At 43.9% G+C, this 9,023-nt stretch overlaps 1 protein-coding gene across 1 annotated transcript; it reads right to left on the reverse strand.

Annotated features, from left to right (window-relative positions):
- Positions 1 to 2,304: 2,304 nt before the first annotated feature.
- LOC130462706 (uncharacterized) lies at positions 2,305 to 3,569 on the reverse strand. Its single transcript, XM_056831509.1, has 2 exons — positions 3,435 to 3,569; positions 2,305 to 3,345 (listed from the first exon to the last, which is right to left on the reverse strand). The coding sequence occupies exons 1-2, from the start codon at positions 3,564 to 3,566 to the stop codon at positions 2,545 to 2,547; spliced, it is 933 nt and encodes a 310-aa protein (XP_056687487.1). The 5' UTR covers positions 3,567 to 3,569; the 3' UTR covers positions 2,305 to 2,544.
- Between the last annotated feature and the right edge of the window lie 5,454 nt (positions 3,570 to 9,023).

The raw sequence follows: 9,023 nt of genomic DNA on the forward strand, positions 1-9,023 counted from the left end.
ATGGCCCAGCATGACAGCTTACTTAGCAAAAATCAAGTCCTTAACGTCAAAGTTAAGATCCTTTGAAGTCATTCTCATTCCCCGAGGACAAAACACGCAAGCAGATGCACTGTCAAAACTCGCAAGCTCAACACTCATCGGCCTAAACAGGTCGGTCCACGTGGAAGTTCACCAAGAGAGAAGCATTGACTTGCTACCCACCACAGTATGCAGCCTACGTACCGAACCCAGCTGGATGGACGCAGTAGTTGCATACAAAGAAAGGGGAGAACTTCCCGAGGATAGGCTGCAGGCAAGAAAACTGAAAAGATTCAACAAGTGGTTCATCATCAGCGCCGAAGGAGAGCTCATGAGGAAATCATTCTCCGCTCCGCTGCTAAAATGTGTGGGTCCAACAGACGCTGACTACATCCTAAGGGAAATCCACCTCGGGATATGCGGAAACCACATCGGAGGCAGGACATTGGCACATAAAGCCCTTCGGGCTGGGTACTGGTGGCCCACTATGGTTTCCGAGGCAAAGCAGATGGCAAGGAAATGCGAGAAATGCCAAAAGTTCGCACCAGCCATCCATCAACCAGCTCAAACCCTACAATCAACGCTGTATCCATTACCATTCGCACAGTGGGGGTTAGACATCATTGGTCCCTTCCCCTCAGCGACGAACCAGAAGAAGTGGTTGATTGTAGGAGTCGACTATTTTAGCAAATGGATCGAAGCCGAAGCTGTCTCCTCCATCACCGAACCTCAGGTCCGCAAGTTCATATGGCAGAACATCATCACAAGGTTCGGCATACCAAGACTGATGGTCTTCGACCACGGGAAACAGTTCGACAACACCCCGTTGCAAAAGTGGTGCAAACAGTTCGGCATACACCTAGCGTACTCGGCAGTCTGTCACCCACAAAGCAACGGGCAAGCCGAAGCTGCTAACAAACTCATCCTCAATGCACTCAAGAAAAGAGTCGAGGATGACAAAAACAAATGGTTAGAAGAGCTACCCGGAACGCTATGGTCCCTTCGGACCACTGAGAAAGAAGCTACCGGGCAAACACCGTTCCACCTTGTATACGGATCCGAAGCTGTAATTCCTGTGGAAATCGGAACAGAAAGTCTGAGGATCCAGGCATACAACAGGTATGATGGGCTCCAAGGAGAAAGTAACAACCAACTTCTATCCGAAGCTCTCGATCTACTGGACGAAGCTCGGAACGATGCAAGGACACTCAACGCAGCCTATTTGCAGAGGGTCAACAAGCATTACAACCGAAGAGTCAACGCCAGACCCCTAAAAGTCGGTGATCTAGTACTCAGAAACGCCGCCTCGGTTCAGAAAGGACAGATCCATGGCAAACTCTCAGCCACTTGGGAAGGACCATACATCATCCATTCCGAAAAAAGACCAGGCACGTATATGCTGAAACAGTTAGATGGAACAATTTTGAAGAACCATTGGAATACCGATGTTCTCAAGAAATATTTTGTATGATCTCTGTCTGTAAACCAAGTAAGTTGTTTAATGAGAAGAGGAAAGCCATTGGCACCATGAGTTTCATTAAACTTATCTCTATATTTATTGTCCCTTTATATATACATGCAGCCTCCGATCTGATCAATCCGAGACTAAAAACAGGATTGACTTTGCCAATTCCTTGATAAAATGCAAGAAATGACCAAATCATACACTTCAGGGAATCGTCCAGAATCCTCGGATTCGCGGTACCCTAATAAAATTTGTTCGCAACAAACAGTCGCTCGAATCAAGTTATAAAACTCCGGCTCAGATCCACGGATCGCCGAAGGCATAACTAAAGAGGCAGACTAGCGATCTCTTGCCCAGGTTTCCGAACCACAAGAGATCGGAAGAACAATCCAAACCTCTGAGCAGATCGACGGATTTGAAGAGTCTGGAAACTAAAGAGTCTCTTAGCAGATCTACGGATTTGAAGAACTCGCAAAACTAAAGAGTCTCTTAGCAGATCTACGGATTTGAAGAACTCGCAAAACTAAAGAGTCTCTTAGCAGATCTACGGATTTGAAGAACTCGCAAAACTAAAGAGTCTCTTAGCAGATCTACGGATTTGAAGAACTCACAAAGTCAAAGAGTCTCTTAGCAGATCTACGGATTTGAAGAACTCGCAAAAGTTAAAAAGTCTCTTAACAGATCTACGGATTTAAAGAGCTCGCAAGATCAAAAGGTTTTTAGCAAGTCTACAGAAAGAGGAGCTCGAGAAATATACGGATTTAAAGACCTAAAATTGCGAAAGAACAAGTTGAAAAGAAGCAACCAAGTAACAAACATTCATTTTTTATTCAATATTTGGGGGGAGTACAAATACATTGAAAACCTCAAAAATTGAAAACAAAATGAAACAGTTAAAATCGGCAGCCATCAACAGACAATACCGGCCTACCGAAGTACTAAAGAAAACAAAAAGAAATGAGTACAACGCAGCGCCGAGGCAAAAGGGGGAAAGGCAAGCACATGTTCGGAAGTCCTCAACTGGAACCGACCGACTCTGAAGAAGACGACTGCCCGAATCCCTAACTCTTGGGAGTCTCAGGAGCATCCCCCAGAGGAGCATCCTTCGAAGAACCCCCAGCAGTAGTATCACCTTCGGAAGCCGCCTTCTGGGCCCGAGCCTCTGCAAGAGCAGCTTGGCGTTCAGCTTCAGCTTCGTCTCGATCGGCCTGGCACTCCACCAAGTGATCCTGGGCCCTCATCCAGAGCGGAACCTTCTCATTCCAAGGGAAATGAGGCATATGCTTCGCGAACATCCGCCGAGCACCCAGGATGCCATTCCAGTATTGCTCCCTACACTGATCAGCAGTGTAGAGGTCAACTCTCTCTTGCTCCAACTTCCGAATGGCAGCATCCTTCTCTCGGATCTTCAGCTGGAGAACGGGCACCTTGTCAGCTTGATTCTGAACAATCTCCCGGTGCTTGATAAACTGCTGAAGCCTCGCCTCCGCTTCCTGGCTCTGCTTAATGGCCGCCTCAAATTTAGACGTCATCTCCTTGAGAAGACTGTCTTTTTCTTCAAGTTCGCTCGCAAACTTGGCAGCCATTTCTCTCCTCTCCCTGTCGAAGGAAGCTATCTTTTCAGCATCCTCTTCAACCTGGAAAGTGAGCTTCCCAACTTCGGCCCCGATCTGTTCCGCCGCTTCCCTAGCCTCACGACTGTACTGAAGGTACAGTTGCTTGATCTCCACCATCTCGGCCATGAGCTGCCCAGCCTTCTGGTCCAAGACAGGGATATCACGAGCATAAGCCTCCTGATACCTCCTCAGTTGCCTCTCCTCAACCGAGCTACACTCGGAAGCGAACGAGGACCAGAAAACAGCCTGGGAAAGAAGAAAAGACGAGAAAAGATGAGGAAAGAAGAAAACAACAAACCAAAAACGGAACTCAAAACAAAATTTCCAACACTTACCTCATTCAGATAATATTGGGCCATCATAGCTGGGTTCCTCTCCTCAGCTCCAGGAACCCTCCACTGCGGGTTGGCCCGAAGAAGATTCTCCCGTGCAGCTTCGGGACCCACCAAAGATCCCACGTGAGCCATGGGGTTCTCCCCCAAAACCGGAGCTCTAGCATAGCGAGCCATCGCCTCCCTTACCTCCTCGGGGATCCGTTTCAGCGGAACATCCGAGCAAGGGTCAGCGTGGATCAGTCTATCCAGGGCCGAGGTCGAAGTAGAGCCCAAGGTCGAGTGGCGCCTCTTCCTCGTCAGACCCTGCTCGGTTTGCTCCTCCTCAGCAGAAGGGACCTCCTTCTCAGCTTCGGGAACCTCTATGTGAGCTTCGGTGAGATCCACCATCTCCTTATCTGGACTTTTCTCCCTTTCGAGAGAAACGTCAGCAGATTCTTCCTTCTGCTCGGCCACAATAGGGACATCCGAGCCAGGAACAAGGTCGGCTTCAATTGCCTCCATCACCTTGGTTATATCCTGGATCTCGATCCCTAAAGCAGCAGACGGCTTCAGCGGAGAGGGGATGGTATCTTCCTCAGCCAACGGTTGGTCCACGGGAGGCGGTTCCGCAACCACCACACTCTTCAACTTCTGCCCTGGCAAGGGCATGAAGTGAAGGAGATTTTTGGGAGGAGGCATGACTTCCGAAACCACTTCCTACAGGGCAAACGCTCAAAGGTCAGTTTCAGAAAAAGAGAGAACGGACCACAAAAAGCTCTAAGTCAGAACAAATACCTTCTCCGAAGACTGAGAAGCTTTCGCCTTCTTCGGATGCGCAGAAGGCCTCAAAAGAGTGCTGCCCTTCCTTTTGCGCTGATCCTAAACAGAGGAAACCAAGGGTCAATAAATGTAAAAGAAGACAAAGGAAGGAATAAAGAAAAATCGCGAAGTACCCGGTTCCTAGATAAAGAGATATCTATCCGAGCCGGAGATGAAACCGAAGGAACGGCACGCGGCACAACGTCAGTCCCAGGACCCTAAAAAGATGGTCCAGGACCAAGATGTTAGCCGACGGCCAACCAGAAAGAAAGACAAACAAAAGACTTCGAGATATAGAAACACTCACCGGATCCGAGGTTGTCCTCAAATCAGGGAGCACGACTTTCACTGGAACAGCTTCGGGAGAAGAGGCAGAATCCCACGATCAGCTCGAACTTCAGATATCCGAGCGACACCCGACGGAGACAGCACGTAATCCTTCAAGCGAGGATTACGAGGATTCTCCTTCCCGAACTTATAATCAGGGGCCGAGTCGTGAATGGTCTTCAGATCCAAAGAAATACCCAAGACCACAGGATCAACGCAGCTAAAGCCGTACTCTGCAGAAACAAAGCACAAAACAAAGTCAATAAAACGAGACAAAAAGGAGGAGGACAAACTTACTAAAGCACGGTCCCAGCCGAAAGACACCTACCCCTGTCAAAAATCCTGCTGAGACCGGCAACAGCAAGAATGTCCTCCCGCAAGATATAGTTGAGGTTCGGGAGCCAGTTGGACGTCAATTTGTAGTTGTCCTCCCGAGCCAAAAACCACTGGAGGAGATCCACGTAGTGGTGATGGTTCCGATCCGGAGCAGCCACGCTTCGCATATCAGGATCAGGAGTCACAAACCACTTCGGAGGGCGGTAAAAATGTGGATGCTTCGGATCTGTCGGCACACGAACGAACAACCACTCCGTCTTCCAATTATGATCAGAGCTGAGGTAAGGGTAGGCCGTAATGTAGTTCGGCTCCCCCTTCCTTCGGGATCTTTTGTTGATGATGGTCCACCAACCATACCCATCCCCCTTGGAAGCGTGGTTGAAAGACAGATCGTGCAGATCCCGAAACACGGCAACAGAACATGGAAAGTTAATAAAATCGCACACCCATCTAAATCCGATGATGTGCCTCATAGATTTGGGGGTAAGCTGGGCCAAACTGATGTTGTACGACACCAGGAGCTCGGAAACGAAGGGATCCAAAGGAAAGCGGAGACCGTTCTCCAAATGATGAGTATACACAGAGATGAACCCCCTCGGCGGATGAGTCACCCGAGGACGCTCCTGGTCGGGAAGCTCGCACCAGTACCCCAAGGCGTGCTGGATTCCGTATAACTCTTCGGCCCTCCGATGGTAATGCCCCAGCTTCGCCTCCACCAACCAGTCACCACTGACCGATTTTTCCAAGGGACCATCGATCTTAGTGGTCTCATGCAGAATCGGGGCATACTTGCCCTGCGGATCAGCTTCAGTCCAATGAACTGGAAACTCAGGGTAAGAGCGGCGCACACCCGAAGAGCCAGCTTTCTTACCAGAAGTTGCGCGTTCAGACACGCTAGACCCGCCAACAACATCATCTTTTGAAGCATCCCAACCAGTCGAACGCCTCTCCACTGGCCTCTCCGAAGGCCGACCCCTCGAAGTTTTCGGTAACCTTCCCGAAGGCACGTTCTCCCTCTCACTAGAGGAGCCAACGACGAACTTGCTCTTGCCCCTATTCTTTGCCATGGCCGCGAATTCTCGGTCTAGGGTTGAGATTGAGGGGTAGAAGGAAAAACGAAGAAAAAAGGAGAATTCAGAAACAAATTACCTTTTTCCGAAGCGGAATTCGCCGATAAAACGAACAACACAAGTTCCCGAAGTCTAAAGTTGGCCGAATTTCGTAGATCTGAAGAAACAAATTGCACTGCGATCGCCGAAATTTAGAGAGAGAATGGGTTTGAAAGAAGGAGTAAAAAGTTCGAAAAGAGCAACGCACCCCGTATTTATAGAAAAGAAAAGGGGCGCATCAACTTCCTCAACCCACGATCGCCACGACACAATACAACTCCCAACACTTGTCATCAATGCAAATCATCCCTTTTCAAAAAAGAGAGGGAACTTTCGGACTTCTGACAGCTGGAAACCCACCCATTTAATTCTAAATGGACCGGGTCTGGGGGGCATGTTGTTTGGGCTCCCAATTGACTCTCAATTGGGCCACTAAGTCCAAAGCCCAATGGCTCTAAACAACAACATCGAACCTACCAGTGGCTATTCAGCCATCCATTAAGGCCCAAGGCCCAATAGCAATAAATGACCTATGGGCATTTATTATGCAAACACTATAAATAGGCCGCCAAGGCTCACACCTCAAGGTACGTCCAATTTATCGCCTTAAGACTACTCTTCTAGAGAACCTCTCTCTAGAATCCGAGCATCGTTCTTACTTAGGCATCGGAGGGGCTTTCCTCGGAAACACCCCCGAGGCTAGTGACTTTGCTCTTGTGCAGGTGAATTCGGACTCTACTCATTCAAACAAGCAAGATCTTCAACACATACAAAAGGGCCTTCATTCGAAGCCCATTGTTTCCATCTTTACAACACCGGAACAACTTTTAAAGCATTTTAAGCTAATTTTGCACTCTACTTAGAGATTTTGTGAATTATAGACATATATGAGCCACTTTTTTGTTGCTTCATGAGAAAGTTATTGTACGCAATTCTGGTTACATACATATACATAATCAAAATATCAAACTTTATATCATATCTATGAGAATTGATTAGTTATTTATCATTAACTTAAATTAAAGGTAGTCTCCATCTCTTAAGCAACCTAGATTTTCTTAGCAAATAAACTTGTACAAGAGATCTTTGATGATGTCCCAGTCCCACTCACAAAAAAGTACCCTTTAATTTAATCAAACAAATTATATATTAGGTACAAAAATCACAATCTTAAATTCTTAATTATTAATTAATCAGATTTTGGAATGTGGTTCATCTATCAATAGATGTATATATGTAGGTATATAATATGTAATCACTAGCTAGTAATTATGTAATACTCCTACTACAACAGTATACTTAATTTATGACTTAATTTAATTAATATGGTCCACCTATATAATTATTTGTTCATTGACTTAAATAAACAATGGAGTAATTTCTTAACCAATCTTTCTAAAAGAGTAGCTCCTTTTTATGTATTTAACTGTGCTTTCACATGCTGCTATATGAGTATCATTTTTATGTATCAACCAACAATGCTTCTTAAAACCATCTTTTCAATCCCCTTGATTTGTAATACGGAGTATATATTTGCTCAAAACGTGATAACATCGAATAAAAATTCTTATGTATTGTAGGACTCCGTACTTACACTACAAAAATTTGTATCTTTTATGACAACCTAATAACGACGGGTAAAAATCCTGTCGCAAAAAGGATTTTGCGACGGGATAACGACCCAACAAAGACGGGAACAACCGTCGCAAATGTCTTTTACGACGGGTTAACGGCGGGATTTTTCATTAACGACGGCCCCCTTTTATGACAAGTTCGCGGCGAAAAATCCCGTCGTTAATCAACAATTATTGACCTTTAGCGACGGGAAATTAATAGTACAATTTCTTGTAGTGTTACTAATGTTGCGTGCTTTTTTTATGACACGATTTGATTTTTGACATTAATCATATAATTTACTTTGACTATCAAATTGTAATTTATACTTAATTATGTAAAAATATAGTCATATGTAGGGGTGTTCGTCGGTCCAAACCCGGATTGGATCGGATCGAATCAAAGACTAAAGTTTTGATAATTAAAGACCGGAAGACCAGACTGGTTATGCTTGGACCAGACCGGAAAAATCGGTCCAAAATCCAAACCGGACCGGTTTGGACCAGTTGTAGACCTATATATATATATATATATATATATATATATATATATATATATATATATTCTTCACTAATTAGTGAATATATATATTATGATATAATTAGTGAATATATATATTCTTCTATAAATTACGGTAAAAAGAAAAAATATGCGAAGTATATAATAACCCCTGAGTAATTGTTTAAGGCCTTTTTTGAAAACTAAAAAAAAAATCTCACAATATAGTACTAGGAATATTTACAACATATTAAAGGGGAAAATTTACAAATTATTACCTAGGTCTTTAGTGACTTTGTAAATTAGTACCTAACTTGTTAAAAGTAGTCAATACTACTTAGGTGTTTAGTTATTGTTGTCAATTACTTACTTAGCTCATATTTCTTCCAATTAGTCATTCACTATTCATATCATAATCATTCGTTAATCATACTTTAATTATTTTAATTAATTAATGATTTTTTTTAAAAAAAAATCATTAATTAATTTTTTTAAAATTTGTTTTTCCATAAATATTTCATAATCAACCGTTAATTTAATACTTTAATTTATATTTTTTTTTTTAATTATTAATTAATTAACATAGTTAAAGTATGATTAACGGTTGATTATGATATAATTAGTGAATAATTGGCTGGAATATGGGCTAAGGTAGTAATTGACAACAATAACTAAACACTTAGGTAGTAATTGACAACTTTTAACATGTTAGGTATAATTTGTAAAGTCACTAAAGATCTAGGTAGTAATTTGCAAATTTTCATACTAAAAGAAAAAATTAACTTATAAGTAGTTTATATTGTATTATTTGAAGGGGAAACCGTGTCGAAATCCGGTTTTAAAGGATTTTGGACCGGACCAATGTTTCTTGACACGAAGACCGGACCATTGTCTTCGGTCCAGTCCG

Source organism: Spinacia oleracea, chromosome 6, assembly GCF_020520425.1.
Source record: "Spinacia oleracea cultivar Varoflay chromosome 6, BTI_SOV_V1, whole genome shotgun sequence".
Taxonomy (NCBI): Eukaryota; Viridiplantae; Streptophyta; class Magnoliopsida; order Caryophyllales; family Amaranthaceae; genus Spinacia; species Spinacia oleracea.

What these genes read in the sequence shown, in the direction of transcription:
- LOC130462706 (XM_056831509.1), bottom strand. Translation starts at nt 3,566, where the DNA reads ATGGCTCACGTGGGATCTTTGGTGGGTCCCGAAGCTGCACGGGAGAAT. An exon ending in CCCAATATTATCTGAATGAG is followed by an intron (nt 3,346 to 3,434) that starts GTAAGTGTTGGA and finishes CTTCTTTCCCAG; the next exon opens with GCTGTTTTCTGGTCCTCGTT.